This window comes from Podarcis pityusensis (assembly GCF_964106645.2).
Source record: "Podarcis pityusensis genome assembly, chromosome: 2".
In the NCBI taxonomy this organism is placed as follows: domain Eukaryota; kingdom Metazoa; phylum Chordata; class Lepidosauria; order Squamata; family Lacertidae; genus Podarcis; species Podarcis pityusensis.
In genome coordinates this window covers 70,370,171-70,391,281 of record NC_138029.1, presented here as the reverse complement: position 1 = coordinate 70,391,281, position 21,111 = coordinate 70,370,171, and the positions used below count along the sequence as shown (strand labels likewise).

Below are 21,111 nucleotides of genomic sequence, written 5' to 3'. Positions count from 1 at the left end.
ACTAATTACACATCTTCACAGGCAATCTTGAGAATGTTTACAATACAGCAACCTCCCTTGTGGATTCTCTACTACAATATTATTTGCAGTGCCTCCCATGGGGAGTACCATTGATTGTGCTGTGTTTGTATGACATGCTAGAATTTGCAGCACATTCAGGTAAGCTCATCAATGTTCCCTGCCTTGCACCAGATCATAGATGTCCAACTGTTACACTTTGGGAGGTCAGTGTATTCTCCTCATACTAGGCCAATGCCCGGGACAATATGTTTAGGTACTATAATGCAAGTGGCATTACTTAGAAGGAAAAGCTTCACTGCTCTGGAGCAAATGTCATGTTTAAAGAATGAATGGGTGTTCTGAAATATATCCTCAGGTTGACAGTGATCCTTTACTTTCTCAGAATATGCATAACAACGCAATAACATTACTGTACACAATTACACATTACAAGTGAAACAACAATTTTTTAAAAAAATCACACCTTGCTTTGAATTTGAAAGAATTATCAGAAGCTAGTTAAAGTTTTAATTGGAAGGGTCAAATCTATCTCAAAGGTTGCCAGCTTTCCCAGTGAGAGCCGGTATGTGTTGGTCCATGTCCTAGAATCTAGGACAAGGGTGGGCATATATCCTACTTTACAGAGGGCAGTCCTCTATTTGAAAGGCAGTTCAATCCAGGCATAGGAGCTAACTCCTAAGAACTGAGGCCCTTTGCCCCCCCCCATAAAATATTTCAGGGGGCTGCCCCCACCCCCCCCAAGCTGATGGACACTGCCATTCAAATGGTGTGTGTGCACTGCATCTTGTGATTGACTATGTGGGATGGGGCTTACCTGCCTCCTGTATTTTATCCAAGTGTCACCCTGAATCCAGGTTCAATTTAAAGAGAAAGGGAAAGCAGGAGGGCTTTTGGAATTGCCAATCAACAGTGTGCATTGCAAGAGTAGACTGAGCAGGCACACAGGTCACCTGGCTGCAGTCCTCCCTGTGGTGAGAAGTATTTCTATTTAAATGTTAGTATTTAAAATTGGTGTCTCTATATAAAAATTAACAGATGCACTTCTGTGTTCTCTGTTTCTGGCAATGTGTGTTGAAAGTGGCCACTCTAACTAGAACCATGAAGTTTGCTGGGTAATCTTTGGCCAATTGCTCCATGACCTTCCCCACAGGGTAGTTGTGATTATAAAATAGGGGAGGAAGGAATGTATGCCACCCAGAGCTCATTGGAGGAGGGCTGGGATAAAAATGTAAGAAATAAGTGAATAAATCCCAATATCACGCTTAACAATGTCGGACTGGGCGTCATATCCATTGCTGCCTGGATTAGAGGCCTAGAGGCATCATATATGTAGTCACAAGGCCCCTGACTTCGTGCCAGCAAGCTTGTTTATTAGCTGGAACCTCTTTTGCCATATTGCTACAGCAGAGATTATGAAACAAAGTCCTCACTTTCCTGATGGAGTCTCATGATCTCCAAGGACAGTTTTCTCTGCTGTGTTCGCCTCAGATTGTTGTCTTCATTCTCTCACTCCTGCTGCATTTCTGCTGAAGCAACGCCTTGTTACCTTGCTTCCATCTGTTCAGTTCCTTCCCCCGAGGGGTTTCTTGTGGTGGATGACAGTAAATTTCTTTGCCTTTAGCTCCTAATGCTCCGGTTCCTTATCAGGATGTAGAATCCTTTGGGGAAATTTATGCTCTAGCCTTGGACAGTTCACAGAGAGCCCTGGGCTGTTGTGGGTGTCGATGGGGCTGTGCTCTTCGAAGGAGGGAGTCTCTCTTCCAAACCCCATTTTGAGCTGTGGTTTTGGTTTCCATAGTGACACTTCCTGTGGTAGAGAAAAGAGGTAGTGAGTGCAGCACTGTGAGCGTGGCAGGCAGCTGCACTCCTTCTTTCTCTGCCTGCCGGGGATGCTCAGAAGGCCGGTGCTGCGGCCTCAGGGAGGGGCTTCTCCTAGGCTGATGGTCCCGGCTTAGACGGACTACCTGTGACAGCAGCACGAGGCATGCTGGGAAAACCCAAATACCTGGGCGTCCAAAATGGCCGAATGGTGAGTGAGTACACTTCAGTTGCTCCTGGGGGATGATGGCAAGGCCAGAGGCTTGCAGCTCACAAACCTGCAAGGAAATGTGGTTTCTGTTTTATTTTTTTCTGTCCCCAGCAAAGGATGCTTCAGGGAAGCAGCCTTTTAAGGATCTGGGTTGTGTGTTTATGCATTTTGGGGTTGTTATTTGTCCAGGAAGATCAGCATTCATTGTTTTTCTCCTTGCAGGGCCTCTCTGGGCCAGCTGGGGTGCCTTTACTTTTCATGGATCTCTGACATCCAGGAAGATAAGTGGGAGGCTGTGACACTGATATTGAGGAGAGGATGGAATTTGACTATTAGAGAAAGGCTAATCCAAACTTCATTTCCTTTGAGCCTGGTGACAAGGAGCCTGTTTGCCCCACCTCGTTCTTTGTAACTTGTGGGAGAGTACATGGAAAGCACTCTCTGCGTGGCTGGTCTGTGTCAAGGGTCTGTGACTCTTGCCTTGCTAACCCCTCGCCCTCCACACCCGGCCAGATTGTTTTTTTTTGTCTCACACTGAGCTCGAGGGTTTCTGTGGCCTGTGAAATCACAGTACTTTTCAGAGGCTGCAGCCTGCACTGAGAGATGATCTGCCGCGGTGAGCCCAGAAGACCGAGGGCTGGCGTGAGAGTCTCTGAGATCATGTTGCACAACTCAGCATGACTGGCAGCCACAAAAGGCAAGGAAGGGCTGTAATCAGATTAGATGGGCTGACAAAACTGGATGCCGGAGACTCATGTGGTGAGCAAGGCAACAAAAAAAAAGCAAAAAAGAAAAGAAAAGAAAAGTAAGGAGTTGCAGGTTAGATAAGCTGGTGGTGCTGAAACCTGGCAGCTATTTGTTTAGGGAATAGCAGGGTTTGGTAGGAATGTTAGATGGGAGATAATTGCTAGCCAGCCACAGAAACCCAGTTGGTTGCCTGGAAAGTGGCTTTAGCCTTTGTTTGCCCTGGATGGGGGATCCTATGTGGAATTTCTGTGTGGGATCAGCTTGTAGGAGCCTTTGGAGAGAAGTCCATGGTGTGGTTCATGGAAAGATTCCCTTTGACTATGGTGACAACATAGAGTCTTATCCTATTGTGCAGAGTTGGGGAATCTGTGGCCTGTCAAACACTGTTAGACTTCAACACCCATCAGCCTCAGCCAGTATAACAAATGGTCAGGGATGATGGGAGCTGTAGTCCAGCAGAGGTTCCCCATCCTTTCTATAATGTGGATTCAAATAGAAATATCAGATACTGACCCCAGAGATGGTACCCACATTACTGTTTACTGTGGCCCACCACTGGTGCTTGAAGCTGCGTACACAAGGCATTTGTCACAATCCACATCTATATCCCGTCACTTTTTCTTGAGAAATACTGCTCCTTGGTGCATTTCCCTTCAAACCAGTGCCATCCAATTGGAAAACATAAGCTACATTCATTTCACGGTTAAGCTGAGGTGTGTACAGCTGTTGCACATGTGCAGATGACAGCTTCATGAGTTCAGGGTGGTGGTGGTTTGCAGGCATGGGGAAACCAAACAGGCAATGGCTATCAAGTGAAGACATCCCTGCCCCTTCACGGCTGTGTACAGCAGAATCCAGTATGGGGGTGTGTGCTAATGTGTGCATAATCTATGTGTCCTGGAAGTTTCCCACTGCCATGTAATATTAAGTTGAATTCAACCCTGCTTCTGTAGAAACTGTTGTGGGTTTTCAAGAAGGCATGGCTGCTCACGTTCTCATATGGGGAGTTGTTTTGTCTCGCCTGACATCTGTCAGGCGTATCCCATCAGCATCCTGCTTCCATTAGTCCTTTTCAGATTTGTGTGATCTGAAAGACCTAGACTGAGGTTCCAGTATGAGGAACCTTGTATGTGCCACACAGCAATGGCGTAGGCAAAGGACACCACCAACATCTGTATGCGGTTGGCTCGACTAGACTGTGGCACTGTGGCAAGGCTGGTCTCTGTGCCACATCCGGATGGTCCTTGGGATGGGAGTCTCGAGTTGAGGGATGGGGAACCTTTGTCAGCCTGAGAGCCACATTTCCTTCAGTGGCAGGTGGTGCCAGAGGCAAAGGCAGGCAGAGCAATGATTGGCTAGTGTTTACATATACTCAGACAAGCCAAAGAGGTGTTATCAGAGTTCTTCAAAGGACACATTCTGGTCAGGCAAAAATAGGGAGGGTGCAAAGCAGGGCAGGTGAGGGGTGAGGCTCAAGAGGGTATTGTGACAGCAGAAAGAATTAGAGGCCAAATAGAAAGGCCTGAAGGGCCACACTTGACCCACTCCACCCCTGCTCTAGGTCTTGTGTGTGGCCCTTTGGTGCCATTATACAAGTAATGTTACACTTTGAACACCATTTCTGATTGAACCAGGAATGTCCTACTTTTCCATTCTCTTCCCCTCCATGTCTCAGAGAGCAATTAAAGTGGTGTGTGTATATGTGTGTGTGTGCAAAAACGGAGTGCTGCTTATACTGAAAATAAATTACCTGCATCAAATGAAGGAAATGGTGGAGCGCATACAAAGCCCCTTCCTATAATTCTGAAGGAAAAGGTCACCAGTCCGTTTTAAATCGTTTAATTAAAATGCTTCAGCAGCCAGCCTTTTTTTAGAAAACACATGGGGCGTTTATTCCTTTATTGTAAATGGAGCCTTACACTGCAAGCCTTTACATGTCTACTCAGAAGTAAGTCCCACTGTATTCAAAGGAGCTTACTCCCAGGTAAATGGGTAACGACTGGGCAACCCTAAGCATTTTTAATCAGAATTAAATCCCACTGAGTTCAATAGGATTTACTCTCTGGTATGTTCCTGATCATTCTCACAGTTTTTTCTCCTCCTCCTCCTCCTCCTCTTCTTCTTCTTCTTTCCCACCTTTTCCCTGACAGGGACTCAAAGCAGTGTACTGCTGAAATGTTATTTCAGTTCCATTTATCAGTTGAAGGTGTACACAGTCCCCTCCCTCACATATTTTTTTTCTTTACAACAATCCTGTGAGGTAAGTTAGGCTGAGAGGTTGTAATTGGCTCAAGGTGACAGATGTATATATGTATAAGACGTCTATGTGTGCTGGAGATCAAACGCGGGAGAAGCTTCCTGATGTAGAATAGAATGTCCCTATTTTCATCTGAGGAAATGTTGGACGGTATGGAATAGTATTGGCCCTGGGTCATTCCTCCTGGGGTGCATCTGAGAATAAGGTGGGCCTACAGCTTACTTGGGACGCGGGTGGCGCTGTGGGTAAAACCTCAGTGCCTAGGACTTGCCGATCGTATGGTCGGCGGTTTGAATCCCCGCAGCGGGGTGAGCTCCCGTCTTTCGGTCCCAGCTCCTGCCCACCTAGCAGTTCGAAAGCACGTCAAAGTGCAAGTAGATAAATAGGTACCGCTTTATAGCGGGAAGGTAAACAGCGTTTCCGTGTGCTGCGCTGGTGCTGGCTCGCCAGAGCAGCTTCGTCACACTGGCCACGTGACCCGGAAGTGTCTTCGGACGGCGCCGACTCCCAGCCTCTTGAGCGAGATGAGCGCGCAACCCTAGAGTCGGACACGACTGGCCCGTACGGGCAGGGGTACCTTTACCTTACAGCTTACTTTATCCCAAAGGCAGCTGGGTCCAGGGGTGGTAGTGGTAGGCTCCTGCTCTCGTGTAGGTCAGCACCTCCTTCCCACCTATCTTACATTGCTTACAGCGAGTTCTGACCACGACAGAGTTTCACAACAGCACAGGAGATTGGATGCGGCACAGTTTGGCACTTGTCCTGAGGTTGGAAGCTTTCTGGTAGCAGACGGCTGTCTTGCATCTGCTGTGCGCAGCAGAATGTCCTGGAAGGCTGTCTGATGCTGGAGCAGAGGCTGCCTCCGTCCCCAGCGGTACTGGCCCTGCTGCATTCTGCATTCCCTAAGAACTCTTTTGACCACTCTCATCCTTCTCTTGCAGGGCCTGGCTGTGTCAGATGGGGGTAAGTAGGCCGCCTGTCTTTGGGAAGGGTGCTGGGCATGTGGGAAGGTTAAAGACCTGACCATGACAGCAGGGCTCACTGGCTAGTAGGGGTGGAGCAGTGCAAAGGTTGGTAAACTCTACAAGCAACAGGAAGACCTGCTCACACTCACTCACATTGGTGGTCTGAATTACATAAAACAGCTCCAGGCAACTAGATGGTGAAACAAACGTTGCCCAAAATATCTCTCAGGATATTCTGCCAGGAAACAGACTGGCCACTTCCAGCTCTAACATTTATCAGCTGGTATACAGAGGCCAGAGATTTGTTGCTGGGCCAACCCCTTCATTATGTGGAGTTAGGTGTCTACCTCAGAAGGATGCTGGGGGTAGAGGGAGAGATGAGGAAGTATTGGATGACAGGACTGCTTATGCCACACAGCATGGCCTGCACCTCCTACACTAGCCTGCTGTCCTCAGGCGCAGTGGAGGATGCCATCTTGTTGAAATAATATTCAGTTGCCACTCCAGTTGGTTTCTGTATGTCTGGAGTAGCAAACCTTTGGCCCTCCAGATGCTGCCAAACTACAAGTCCCATCAGCCCCAGCAATCATGACCAGTTGCCTGGGATTATGGAAGTTGTAGTTCAGCCACATCTGGAGAGCCAAAGGCACCTGCAATATGTGAAATGAGGTTGTCATCTAGACCTCTCCCTCAGGTAGCCAAGTTGGGCAGACCCCCAACTCAGTGTCACTCTAGGGCTTGGGAAGGACCTGAAATCTCTCTCTGTTCACAGAGTTAAACAGCTCGGGGGCTCGGGGCAGTAATAACAGTGTGGACAGTCTGCCAAGCACCCAGAACGCTTCTCCTTCTTCGGGGCAATCTGTAGCACGGTGGGCAGAATCCTTTGAGACACTACTGCAGGACCGACTTGGTGTGGCCTACTTTACTGTGAGTAAGACACAGCACTTCTGTTTATCATGATCTCCCTCCAACCCAGGGCAGGACATGGTCAGTCCATGGGGCTTATTTGGCCTCAGGGGTGTAGCTAGCTAGGGGCACCGCAGTGATCCACCCAGGAGGGTGCCGCGGCAAGCTGCCCACGGAGTCCACCTGGCGGACGCAAGCCCCACGCTGCCGTTTGGGGCAGCGCAGGGCCTTGAGCCACCACGTCACTCCCAGGAGAGACGCATGGCTCAGGCGCGCTGCAGGCCAGGCCCCGCGGTATGTGCTGCCCCCCACGGTGCGCCATTTTGTCACCCCCTCAGGGATGACGCCCGGGGCACACCGCACCCCCCGCACCCTCCTTCCTACGTCCCTTTCTGGCCTGCTAAGCCTTCTCTAGTGGCCTGTCAGCCTCTGGCCCAATTTTCTGGTGGCTGCCACTGGGGCAAAAGCATGCAGAATCAAGCAAGGGTGGTGCATTTCCCCTCCCCACCATGGTGTGGTGCTATGTGGAGAGGGGGAAGCCTCTCCACCCAGCCCAGTGCCACAAAGGGGACAAAATGGCTCCTTCTCTGCTAATTAGATTGACCACCTGAAGAGTAGAGAGAGTGGCGGGGGGGGGTATTTTCATAATCATTGCAGAGCGGGGACAGGGTGGGGAGGCTCCCCCCAGTCCAGCTCCACAATGGAGAAGGAAATGGCTCACCCTTCCGTGAGAAGCAGAGGTACGCCCCCAGCCCCCCCTGTGTATGTGTGAGCCTGCAATAGTATGTGCCTGTCGTAGAGTATACATAATGTTTTGCTTTGTGTTGCTTTGCATTTGTTGTACCTGGCTGAATGGTGCCTAGATGAACTCTTTGATCTACACAGGACACTAAATTGTGAGAGTCCTGGGACAGAGGGAGGGTCGTCTTCATCTCTACCCCCACCTCTTTTTAGGAGTTCCTGAAGAAGGAGTTTAGTGCTGAGAATGTATATTTCTGGCAAGCCTGTGAACGGTTTCAGCAGATCCCAGCTGGCAGCACCCAACAGGTAAGAGCATCACCAAGGCCAGACAACGCAGATGAAACCCAAAACCAGCACAAAGCAGACTCTTTCTCTGCCTGGGGGGCTGAAAGGGAGAGGATATAAGCAAGTGTAGCTCAGTTTGTTCCTAATTTGCCCTGAGTGGGATATTCATATTTATTTTTTAACCACAAGGTTTAGAAACTGCAGTTTATAAAATGAAGACAAGATGCAGGCAGCACATTTATCATTGCTCAGAAAACACATTGCCTGATTTGGAAGAGGGGATATGCTAAGAAATGTCAGGATGACTCCTTGCCTCTCAGTTACACTACATGAACTGTGCTTAAAAATAAAACACTAAAGAAATTCTGTACCCGAGGAAGCCAAATTCTTGGCTGAAAAAAGCTGGATTCTGCTACCTAGACACATTGTGGAAATTGGCTTTTTGTATACTTCCCTGCTTTCGTCACTAGTCATAGGGAAGGGCAAGGAGCTATGCAGCACATTAAAATACTTCCTTTTGATGGCTCAGAAACATTTTGAGTCTCCCTCTGGCTTTGGAGATTTTACCAGGCATGGGAAGGAAGGAAGGAAGGATTCGCATAATGTTGAATTTTGCAACCAAATGAATAGCAATTTCATACTTTTCTAGTATTTGCATACAAGCATTGGTTGCATGCAACCCTATGACTAGAGGAACCCTGACACTCTTCTCCTATAGCCTACACTAAAGGAGACAAGAAGAGTGGCACAGAGAGCAGCTGTTACCTGTAGTAACGTCATAACTCGTCTCATCCCACATTGCTTTCTCCATAGCTGGCCCAGGAGGCTAGGAGGATCTATGATGAGTTCCTGTCAAGACATTCAGTCAGCCCGGTCAATATTGACAGGCAGGCCTGGATTGGTGAGGAGATGCTGGCCACCCCCACCCCTGACATGTTTCACGTCCAACAACTCCAGGTGAGAACAGTCCGCCTTAGCTAGCCTATGAGATGTGGGCTTGTGTGGGAATCTAGGAACACCACCTGCTGCTTCTCCAATCAGTAATGCGAAGCATCGTTGCTGAAGTCTTCTGAGGTAACAGAAGGGATGCAGCTCAGTAGCAGAAAAGCTGCTTTGCGTGTGGAAGGTCTCAGGCCCAATCCTTGGCATCTCCAGGTACACCTGAAACCCTGGAGAGTTGCTGCCAGTCAGTGTTGACAATACTGAGCTAGATGAACCAGTGGTCTGACTCAGTATAAGGCAGCTTCCTATGTCCCTCTGAGGCGATCCAAGTCCTGGAGGGCATCCTGCTTCAGGGACAGTGATGGGCACATGACTAACCCAAGGCTTCTTGCTCCAGATCTTCAACCTGATGAAGTTTGACAGCTACGCACGCTTCGTCAAGTCTCCACTGTATCAGGCATGTGCGAAGGCCGAAAGCCAAGGGCAGCCCTTGCCAGAGCTGAGGCCTCACTCTCGAAGTGGCAGCCCCCCAAGCGACCATGGCAAGGTACAGGGCCTCCTCTTGAACAGGACTGCATGGGAAAGTTAGGGGGTGGCCTTTCCCCACTTCATCCCCCTAACCTGCTCCAGCATGCCATGAGCTGATGCGCTCTCTGGCTTCCCCCTAGAAAACGAAACTAAAAGCAGGGAAATCGCTGCCACTAGGAATGGAGGAAGGTGGCAACTTAGGCAGCAGGAGCCCTCGGAGATCCTTTCGGAGAGGGGACCGGAGAGAGCGTCACTGGGGAGGTGAGTCCAAAGCCGATAGTTGGGACACCACAATTGTTCAGGTGTCTCTGGGTGGCATCAGGGTGGTTAATAAAGTGCCCGATCGCCATGGATCACATATCCTCCAAAAACCTGCTGATTCTCTGTCCTAGAGGAAAGAAATGGCAGTGAAGGGCCGTCCCACTGGCGTGAGTCTCAAGGCTCTTTGAATTCCTCGGCTAGCCTGGACCTGGGCTTCCTCTCATCTTACGCCACCAACAGTTCCCAGACTGAGGCAAGTGCTTCTGGGACTTATTTAGCCTGGGGTTTGGGGGGCCAGGGCAGTGAAAACCGACCTGTGCTGCTGTTGCCTACCCCATCCTGCTGGGGTCACGCTCCCTTCCTTGCGCTAGTAGGCGTTTTGCTGTTGCTTGATGTTCTGCCACGGCTGCTGCACGCTCTGTCCCGCCCAGCCCCCACGCAATCTGTAATGGGCTATGTGACTATGCAGTGTGGAGGAGTTCTCAACAATGTGCAGTTCAGCTCTGCAAATGCTCCTGGAAAGAGCTGCTGAGGCAGCTCCCAGTATTTTCCGCAGCTGCAGAACCCTGGAACTGTTGAAAAGATGTTGCTTAAAGCCATAGGGAGTCCCAGCTGGTGGGGAGGCAATCCTCCCCTCCTGAATACAACGACCAGTGAAAGGAGAACAGGGAGTGACATTATCCTTAGGGAGAAGCATTGCTAGAAAACCCTGCAGGAACAGCAGGGTGCTGAATATTGCCTGATCTGCATAACATGAATGTAAACTACAGAGTACAGACCTGTTCCAATGGAACCAGCTTTGGGGGAGCAAAATGATGATTTTTATTTACTTATTGTTTAGTATATGCACATGCATATACAGCGTACAGTGGTACCTCGGGTTAAGTACTTAATTCGTTCCGGAGGTCCGTACTTAACCTGAAACTGTTCTTAACTTGAAGCACCACTTTAGCTAATGGGGCCTCCTGCTGCTGCCGCGCCGCCGGAGCACGATTTCTGTTCTCATCCTGAAGCAAAGTTCTTAACCTGAAGCACTATTTCTGGGTTAGCGGAGTCTGTAACCTGAAGCATATGTAACCTGAGGTACCACTGTACTTGTTTCTTGGACAGTGGATTAGATCAGATTTTTCTTTCGCTTTGATAGATATTACACATAAATGCCAACAGACCAGGCATGATTCAGCACAGTTCACCAGGTTCAGTGGTGCTTATTTGCAGGCAAATGTGGTTAGCGCTACAGGCTTAGTCTGCAAGAGCGACATGTATGCAAAGTTACAGATGGGTAGCCGTGTTGGTCTGCCATAGTCGAAGTAAAAAATTCTTTCCTGTAGCACCTTAAAGACCAACTAAGTTAGTTCTTGGTATAAGCTTTCGTGTGCATGCACACTTCTTCTGTGTATCTGAAGAAGTGTGCATGCACACGAAAGCTTATACCAAGAACTAACTTAGTTGGTCTTTAAGGTGCTACAGGAAAGAATTTTTTACTTCGATGTATGCAAAGGTCTGTGCACTGTATTCATAGCACCAGTGCCAGATCTGCAGAAAGGGGGAGCTGTTGGACATGAAAGCAAGAGTTGCGGACTTTAGGCTGCCAAACTGACACATCTTAGAACCAGAATTTTTTTTACACTTTTCTATACAGTACCCAGAATGAGAAATGTAGATTGCAAGAGTAGAATTCTAAAATGTATTACTTCAAACTGTAGGTAGTAGGGAAGGATCATATATTTAAATTGCTCCCCTGTTGTAGTTCCTGCATGTAGCAAAACTAGCATATCAATAGGGAGACTAAGAAATGGGTCCTCAAATGCATGTTTGGGTTAAAAGTCGTTCCTGAGCCTGAGAAGGTTGAAGATACCTGCTATAGAGAACCTCCATGTTCAGGAGTAGTAGATCTGACAATACTTTTTGCTGGGAAGCAACAATGCATTGCTGCTTGCAGGACTCTTTGTGTTTGTATGTTATGAGCTTGTCTGAGCAATTAGATTGACCGTGGTGGGAAACAGGATACCAGACAGACTTTGGGTCTTATCTAGCAGAGTTCTTCTTCTGCTAAACATTTTCGCAAGATGCAAAATATGGTTTCCTAAATAGAGGAAAGTTTAAAAATAATTAAAAAATAGCACCCATTCGAAAAGCAGAAGAAGGGCATTATACCCCACCACCCCCTGCCACTTGTGTACATTCTAGTATTCTATCTCCTCATTCTCTATAATCCATGGTGCAGCAACTATGTTTTGCACACAGGTGAGGGATAAATGATGTACAGTTATGTATGAAAATTCTGGGTATGGCTATTATCATTGGTACATTTGTCCAGAAGCCCCAAAACACCCACAGATAATATTATATATCAGACCTTAGAAATCATCTGGTGTCCACCCTGAGCTTTTATCCTAGTAGCTGAGCCAGCCAAAGAGTGATGCTGAATGTGTTGATTTCTCCTTCCTCCAGAACAACAGGCAGAGCCTGACTGGCTCAGAACCTGACAGTCAGAACCAGCCTGTCAAGTACTGTTGTATTTACCTTCCCGATGGGACTGCCTCTCTGGCCCCTGTGCGCTCTGGACTCTCCATCCAGGACATGCTGGCTGGGATTTGCCAGCGCCGGGGCCTCCACCTGCCTGATGTCAAGATCTATCTTGTGGGGAATGAAAAGGTAGGCCCAGCCTATGGGAGGAAAAGGAAAATAACTTCTGGAGGAATGCCACGGCAGAAATTTTAAGAGGAAGGGATGCTGTGTGTGTGTATTTCCAGGTCAAATATAAACGGAGACAGCAGCTGTAACCTCTTTCAAAGGGCAAAAACTGTCCAGTTGGTGGACAATGCAGTAGCTTCCCTTGTGAGCTGTGAGTTCAGAAGTACTTGCCTGAATTTTCACTGCAGGTACAAACCCACCTGAGGCAAACCAACATTCTCTCAGTCTCAAAAGCCATGCACAACAATTGCCCATTTTATAGGGTTGTTGTAAGAATTACTGAGATAATGAATGTACAGTATTGTCCCATAAGATCAGCTAGTTGAAGGCTCAGAATACTAATGATGGTGTCAGAGAACTGACATCGGAGCTAGAGGTGGAGGGAAGGCTCTCAAATGATGCTGGAGAAGGGCCCAGCAGGGAGAGAGGCAGCTCAGCAGATGGGGAAGCAATTCAGTGCAACACCAGGAATAAGGAGGGGCAGATGGGGGAATCGGCGAGAGGGCTCCCAGACTCTTCACCGGACACCAGCGGGGAGAGCACTGGTCCTCCGCTACCCACGCCCTCCCTGCGCAGAAGACTTCCGCGCAGAGAAAGTAGGAGGAGACTGGGTGTCCAACAACTTTTATGTTGGAAAAGGTTTAAGAAACGCCCACTGACGGATTCTGCTAGCGACTGAGGCAGCCATGAATTGAAGGGCTGTCCAGACAGAAAGGTTTAACAAGGCAACATAGCCAGGAGAGGCGGCAACTTACGCACAAGCAACCCCATACCATTATAGATGGATAAGACACTGAAGATGGATTGCTAGAGGCACCAATATGAGTTACACACTACCATCATCACTTTTCAAGGGACACCCACTATTCTTCAAGTATCTCCTTGAGCCAGCTAATTTTACCCCACATAGCTGACAAGGAAAGAACTCATAATGAAATTACTTTAGGTTCACTGCAGGGTGAATCTTTCTTTTGCCCAGGGGTTGGGCCTCTTCATAGTTTCAATTCCTCTGAAATTCAAATACCTTCAATGTTGTTCTTTACAAAGTGCTGCCAGAGACAAATATTTACCTACCTATCCACAGGTAAGCCCCAGAGATCCACCCTGATTGTATATCAAGTATTTCAGAAGGCATATTTGCATTAGGCAAATAATATCCAGCTTATAGCTGATTACAGCGTGTGTACATATACTTATAGGTCATTCCTAATGAAATAATCTCAGAAAGCTTCCTGGTACAAAAGAAAAAGAAAAAGCAACCTATGCATGTCTACTCAGATGTAAGTTCCACTGAGGTTCAAGGGACTTTCTCCCAGGTAACTGTGTACTGTATAGGATTTCAGAAGGCTGCAATCCTAAACACACTTATTAGGTGATACATCTCTCTGAAGTAGGTTCTCAGTAAACATGTTTAGAACTATATTTAATACAGTAGTCAGCATTTAAACAGCATTTCTTGAGCATTCGAAGTGCTGCACATGGCCTATCTCAGTAACCTTTGCAATAACCTTATAAGGTACACAGACAAAGGACCGAGGCTGACAGATTGTCAGTACTGGTAGGGGCAAGATTTGAACAAAGGACCCCCTCTGTCCTCAAGCCAGAATACTACACTAGTAACCTCTCTGTTTGCAGAGAGTTGTCACTACCACCCGAGTGCACAAATAATCAAATAAAAAATATGATTCCAAAATACTCAAAACAATTGAAAAATAAACTTGATCAAGAGAAAGGCATCTTGAAAGATTAGTAGGCATTGTTGAGGCGTCATGAGGAATGTTAGAAAGCGCTGATGTTGCAACAACACATGTGTTGCAACATATGGAAAATAACAGTGGTGTTCATGGATTCATGCTAGGAGGTGATTCATACCGATGATAAGAAATGTTAACAAGCAAACAAATGTAAACTAGGAAAAAGCCCTTAATCACTAGGATTGTTTTGTCTCATAATACGTATCATGCAGGATTATTAAAGCTATTTTCCCAGACTTGCATCCTTGGTCTCATTAGCTTTTAAACTCATGCACACCTGTGGCCTTATTTTCTAGTTTTACTTCAAATATGTAGTGCTTTTCTTCTGGGGGGATGCAGGTGTATGCATGCACCTAAACACTTTGTGAATCTAAATTTGGCCTCATTGAGGGGCAGTATTTCAATATGAGTGGAACAATGAGAGTACCCCTAAACATTTTTTTTTAAAAAAGCACTGCGTATACCCATATATATACAACAACACATCCATGTTTTAATTTTTGCTGTATTAATATGTCTGCCTTTGCTTGGTTTTTCACAGAAGCCGCTGGCACTGAACCAGGAGAGCTTAGTCCTGGTGGATCAGGAGGTGAAGCTGGAGACCAGGGTCAGCTTTGAGTGAGTGTAATCGCTGTAGACCCCTCCTGCTCTGCATTGGCCATGTATTCTGTAGCTAAATCCCTCTTGACATGGAGCCAGGGCTGTCTGCCCCAGGGATGGGGGCCCGTCTTTATTTGTGAAACATAGGCAAACCCAACACCTCTCTGTCTACTGCTGTTGATGCCACTTTTATCTCTATGCTGCTTTTACATACCACACACGCACACACACACACACACACACTGCTCAGAGCAGCTTACAACAAGGAGAACAGCAATACATCACAAAATCAACAACTGCAAGAACAATGTCATAGGTGTTGTTGTTGTTGTTTAGTCGTTTGTTTAGCCGTGTCCGACTCTTCGTGACCCCATGGACCAGAGCACGCCAGGCCCTCCTGTCTTCCACTGCCTCCCACAGTTTGGTCAGACTCATGTTTGTCGCTTTGAGAACACTGTCCAACCATCTCGTCCTCTGTCGTCCCCTTCTTCTTGTGCCCTCCATCTTTCCCAACATCAGGGTCTTTTCCAGGGAGTCTTCTCTTCTCATGAGGTGGCCAAAGTATTGGAGCCTCAGCTTCAGGATCTGTCCTTCCAGTGAGCACTCAGGGCTGATTTCCTTCAGAATGGAGAGGTTTGATCTCCTTGCAGTCCATGGGACTCTCAAGAGTCTCCTCCAGCACCATAATTCAAAAGCATTGATTCTTCAGCGATCAGCCTTCTTTATGGTTCAGCTCTCACTTCCATACATCACTACTGGGAAAACCATAGCTTTAACTATATGGACCTTTGTTGGCAAGGTGATGTCTCTGCATAGCAGCAATAATAAAACAGTATGCAAAATGCAACTTTTCAGTACAATGAATGTAGGAACATGACACCTCCTGACAGGGGCAAGAACAACAAAGGAGTTTGCACAGTTTTATCTTAGTCCTGGATGCTCTGGCTACTGCGGCTAAGTCCACTACAAAATAGCTAGGAATCAGGTTGTGCCAACCAAATGTCAAGGCCTCAGCTTCCCCAATGGGTGTGCTGCCCCTTTGGTATCCCCAATTCAGGCAGCATTAAGGCTTTCAAAGGCAGAGGGGGTGGGTTAGGTGGAAGCACCCCCCCCCATTATCTTCTTCACACTCCCTTGAGTCTCCCATACAGGTACTGGTGGCCAAGTGAGTAGGCCATACGTGTTGCAAGCCCCAGTCTGCAAAACTCTTGGGAGATAGCACCCTCCCCCCATCTGCGTGAACCTTGCTGTATCACCATGAACACAGGTCAGGGCTCACAGCTCCAGAACAGACTCTGCCTCTCAGACCCTAAATCACAAGGGGTTCACAACATTAGGATTTCATTCAAGACAACCTGCTTGAATGTTCTTCTCCCTGCCCACTTTGCTGTGATTCATATATGGGCACAGTATTAGGAAACTACCATCCTTCCTGCACTGCTTTCCTATGTGCTCAGTTTCTGTGACTTTGCCCATGGGCTTCGAATGGGGGAATCAGAACTGTACTCTTTGGTTTCCTACCATTAGGCATCAGGAAGTGAGGGTTATCCTTCACCTGGGGTAGATTACTGGGGTGCACAAGTTATGCAAGGTGGCAGTGCCAGATGCAGTGTACTGTGCCCATTGGGTATATTTCTGATGTTTCTTCTCCTTATAGGCTAGAAATCATGCCCCTGAATAAGACAGTGTGCATTCTGGCGAAATCTACTAAGCAGCTGCGGGAGGCTTTGCAGCCCATCGTGGAGAAGTACGGCCTGGATCTCACACGAGTCCTGCTTCGACGGGTAAGAACGGTCTTTGAGGAAGTGAAACAGGACACAGAAATGAAGTCTGGGTGACTCCAGTCCAGTGGTGGGGGACCTGTGGCCTTCCAGATGTTGTTGGATTCAAAGACCCATAAACCCCAGCCAGTATGGTAAATGGTTAAGGAGTATGGAACTTGGAGTTTCCTCCCTGCAGTTTTCCTCTCTGTGGGGTTATGCTGGGGTCTGTAGGGATGGAATTTCTAGTTAGATTTGGATCTTAAGCTTTCCCCCAGTTTTTTTTTAGCACCCCTTGCTCAGCACATAGTGAAACTATGGAAATTGCTACCATAAGTTGTAGTGATGGCCACCAACTTGGATGGCTCTAAAAGAGCAGACAAGATAAGAGCTTCCCGTGTCTACTAGTCGTTGAATACCAATTGCCTCTGAATACCATTACTAGGAGTTCCTCGTTGTTGTGTTGTTGCACTCACATTCCACTTATGGGTGCAACCTGATTGGCAACTGGGAGAATAGGAAGCTGGGCTAGATGGGCTTATGGTCTGATCCAGCAGGGCTCTTTTACATTCTTATTAGGGACAATGCTTTCCCCTTCTAGTTAAGCAGGAGCAAGTGAAGTGACAGGCCAGGAGAGACTGGTACCCAGACTAGAGTCCATGGTAATGTTCTGTTCCAGCTAAATGCAGGCCATTCATAGGTCCAGCAGCTCTCCAGGCTAGAGAGGGATCCCCCGTGTCTCAGACACCATTAATTCTTTTTGTGGGTTGGTGGGCTACAGCACATGGCCATTTCTGTTCAGCTTCTTTTTGGAAAGCTGCCCACTCTAGCAGCATGTATACAGTTCTGGTTCATCCACCCTGACATGAACTCCTTGCCTTGCTGTGTCTCTAACTCTGCTCTCCTGCTGCAGCCTGGTGAGGCCCAAGCTCTTAATATGGAAGAGAAAGTTACCACTGTGGCTTCTCAGAAGCTTGTGCTGGAGTCAGATACAGGTAGGTGAAACTCAAAGGCACATGTTGCTAATATCTTGACCTCCTCTTGACCTTGTTCACTTTTCAATGGATAGTTGGTAGATGGCACTGTGCAGTACAGTATTAGACAGGGAAGAATGAATACCATGTGGATCTCTGGGAGGGAGGGAGGCTGATGCACAGGATTGCCTTGTGTTTCCTGCCAGTGTTGATGAGCAGACCGCTAATTTTTGCACCTTCCACTCAATGAGCCTGTTCAATGTTGGTTGCAGAATGGTGGTGAGGAAATCAGCTCTCACTCACAGTGAACAGGCTAGATGAAGAGCCATTTGTCATAAGCAGTGAGGCCACAGGCACAACCACATGTCCCAGGGCATTTATGTGCTGTAGCACGGTGATATTTGTCAGGGGTGGGGGATAATACCAGATTTCATGCAGTGTCGCATCCTGCTCCACATTCGCTCTGATCAGCCACCTCTGTCTCGTAACTTTATAGGTGGCCCACTAAAGTTGACGCTTTTTTCTGGCAGGGCTCCTTTCATAGCTGTGTGATAAGTGAAGATTTTCTCCAGCAGGAAGCAGCAGGGAAGGGGAGAGTCCCCTGTTGAATGGGCTCTCGTCATACAGCTGCTGAAAACATAGGAGTCGTGTCAGAAAAAGAGAAGGCAACATTGCTACTTCCTCTCATCTTGTACTCCAAACCCACAACTTCCCTAGTCCATGACACATTTGTAAACACAGCATTTCCTTCTTTTTGCCAGTGTTCTTGCTAGCACATGGATCGACACTTGAATCATTTCAAGGACAGTCCATTCATGTTCTCTCAGCTCCCAGTTTATAGGCTTCCAGCCTCTTCCATGTTGTCTCTTCCAGGAAATCCTGATCCATTTCTCCATCATCTCTTATTCTCAGCCTTCATTCCAGCCATTCTCCCATTGTTGTCAGAGCTTAAGGTCTGACTCTTTGTTCTGCTGTCCCTCCAGGATATTTAATATCCATGTGCTTTATTGCAGAAGGGAAACCTCTTGGTGTGAGAAATTCTGCAATAAGCCCTTCTCGTGAGCTGAGTGAGGTGAGTCTTGGCCATGGGTTGTATTACCTTAGCTGGGGCAATTACATGACAGAATGCTGCTCCATTTTTATTTTTAGAACAAAGCCTTCCTGCATGTAGATCTCAGTGAGAAAAGTTTTGGCCTAGCAGTATTCCTGATAATACTAGTTTTGTATGTCCAGAGATGTTTTTCTGCCCCCCATCCCACCAGCCATGCATATCACCTTGTTTTGGTTTTGCTAGGCTTATGTCATGGTGCTTAGGTAGGTACCGGGTTGGCAATTTTTGGCTCTGGTTATAATCGTGCCTTCTCTCACTGTGGTTCCAGGATGACAGCTCTGTAGAGACAGAATCTGAATCTGATTCATTCAGTGAGGGGTCCTGTTCCTACACTAAGCCTCCTAGGAGCAAACAGAATAGACGCACGTATGACTTGGAAGGTAAATCTTCTCTGATCTTACTTGTCAGATAGATAGGGGAGGTAAATAAGATGCTTATTACTGACTAGGAAGCAAGCAATGCAGTCCCAGGGAATTAAAGGGTGCTATGTCAGTCTGCATACATGTTGACATGTTTATTTCTGTAAATGCATTCAATTTTCAACCTCACTACTTTGTTGTTGTTGTTAATAATAATAATAATAATAATAATAATAATAATAATAATATATTACTTATACCCCACCCATCAGGCTGGACCTTCCCAGCCACTTTGGGCAGCTTCCAACAGGATATTAAAAACACAACAAAAAAATCAAACATTAAAAACTTCCCTAAACAGGGTTGCCTTCAGGTGTCTTCCAAAAGTCAGATAGTTGTTTATTTCCTTGACATCTGGTGGGAGGGTGTTCCACAGGGTGGGCGCCACTGCCGAGAAGGCCCTCTGCCTGGATTATTGGCCATTTTTTAAAGAAAGGTTTAAATGTGAAGAAGGCTGTTGAATAGAAAGGTGACAGCTAGTATAATAAATTATTGTTAGGCCGCCAGAACTACAGCAAATTCCTTCTCTCTCGCCTCTCAGGGCTCGTGGATCTGCTGAACCGGGCACAGAGCTGCAGAGTCAATGACCAGCGTGGCCTCCTGTCCAAAGAGGATCTAGAACTACCTGACTTCCTTCAGCTGCCTGAACAAGATGGTGTCTCCAGCAAGACCAGCTCCTCATCCAGCCCAGCCCCTGAGAAAAAGTCCACATCTGAGGCCCCCAGTGCTGAGGCAGCCACCGTCTCTCAGTGTCAGGCCCAGAAGAAGCAGTTGGTATCTCAGGCTTCCCTTTCAAAGCCGCCTACGGGAACTCCATCATCAGCAGGTCCTGCTGGGAAACCTTCAGCCATGTGACCTCCTCCATGACCCCATCCACCAGCCATACTAGTCCCTTCCAGGAGGCCTAGTCAACCTCATGTTCCTTGCAGTGAGGTCAGGTCCCTCCTGTTCAGTATATGTTGTGGTACCATGTTCTGCCTCACAGAGACTCCTCCCCTCTCATAGGAATATGGTCCGAGGCTTGGCTACAGCCTGCAGCCACCTCTAGGGACCCCCAGCCTGTCTTCCAGGAATAGAAACGTGTCCTCCTAATGTTCTGGCTGACTCTCCTCCCTTGGAGCTGCCCATGCTGGCTGGGCAGGAAAATGCCAGTCTTGCTCACTTGCTGTACCAGACCGTCGTACGGTGTTGCTCTGTGTTGTGAAACAGCTGCCCATGGCTGCCCCAGCAGCAACCGCATCTCTGTGGCAGGTGGTGATGACGCCTGTATATAGTTTGTAATTTTCAGTCTTTGTAAAATGTAAGATAACACTGTTGCTTAAGTTGTCCTGAGTCTCTGCGAGTTTGTGCACGGCAGCACATGCCTTTCTGGGCAGCGTGGCAGCAGTGGGTTGCGAATGCAGCCCTCAAGGCAGACACACTGGGGTGCAGGAGTTGTGGAGACAGAACTGCTTTGGGGTCTATGCTGCCCCTGAGAGGTTCCCACATCCTTCACGTGAAACGGCACGGCTTTGAGCGAAGAGGACTCCCAACCCAATTCCCAGTTGCCCTGGGTTGAGCGTTTGGTGTGCAGATCCGACAAGCCCACACCAACTGTACCACAGAATCTCCTTCGCTGGAGCTGTGTATGTCTCTGGTTAGGAGCTGGGTCCCCCATCCCTCTCCAAAAACGGTGGAGATGTGCTCTGTGGGCAGGCAATTTGTGTGTGTGTGTGTGTGTGTGTGTGTGTGAGAGAGAGAGAGAGAGAGAGAGAGGAATGAAAATTTGGGTTGGAAACACTCCAGTTGTGGGGTTGCCGCGCTCTCCCCACGCACACAGAACACGCACATTCCTAGGTCCCTGGAAACCTCTGCAAGCCTTTGCTCAGCAATCGCGATCTGCTTGTGTGCATTTGCTGGGGAGACCAGCCAGCAAGCGGCGTGTGGGTGAGGTCGCGCGGGCGGGGTTGCCGTCTCCCGATATGCCCCATCCCCTCGCCCAGCTCAGTCCCCGAGGTGCTTACCGAGCCGCCGCCGCCTCGCATGCTAAGCGCGGCGGAGGAGGCAGCTGCTTCCCCATTGGCTGCCCCTGACCGCATGTGCCGGCCCCTCACCGTCTGAATGAGAGTGGGGAG

At 48.0% G+C, this 21,111-nt stretch overlaps 1 protein-coding gene across 1 annotated transcript; it reads left to right on the top strand.

Annotated features, from left to right (window-relative positions):
* Window positions 1-1,446: 1,446 nt before the first annotated feature.
* Window positions 1,447-20,319, top strand: RGS14 (regulator of G protein signaling 14). Its single transcript, XM_080991512.1, has 15 exons — window positions 1,447-2,050; window positions 5,996-6,017; window positions 6,792-6,946; window positions 7,880-7,972; window positions 8,765-8,908; window positions 9,291-9,440; window positions 9,562-9,682; window positions 9,814-9,935; window positions 12,137-12,340; window positions 14,675-14,751; window positions 16,391-16,517; window positions 17,407-17,488; window positions 18,481-18,539; window positions 18,847-18,958; window positions 19,539-20,319. Exons 1-15 carry the CDS (start codon window positions 2,006-2,008, stop codon window positions 19,850-19,852), a joined length of 1,827 nt encoding a protein of 608 aa, XP_080847638.1. The 5' UTR covers window positions 1,447-2,005; the 3' UTR covers window positions 19,853-20,319.
* The last annotated feature ends 792 nt before the right edge of the window (window positions 20,320-21,111 follow it).

Bases quoted from the DNA above. Each gene is read 5' to 3' on its own strand.
- RGS14 (XM_080991512.1), top strand. From the start codon at position 2,006: ATGCTGGGAAAACCCAAATACCTGGGCGTCCAAAATGGCCGAATG. The intron at 12,341-14,674 runs GTAGGCCCAGCC...GGTTTTTCACAG, and splicing joins ATCTTGTGGGGAATGAAAAG to AAGCCGCTGGCACTGAACCA. The intron at 18,959-19,538 runs GTAAATCTTCTC...CTCGCCTCTCAG, and splicing joins ACGCACGTATGACTTGGAAG to GGCTCGTGGATCTGCTGAAC.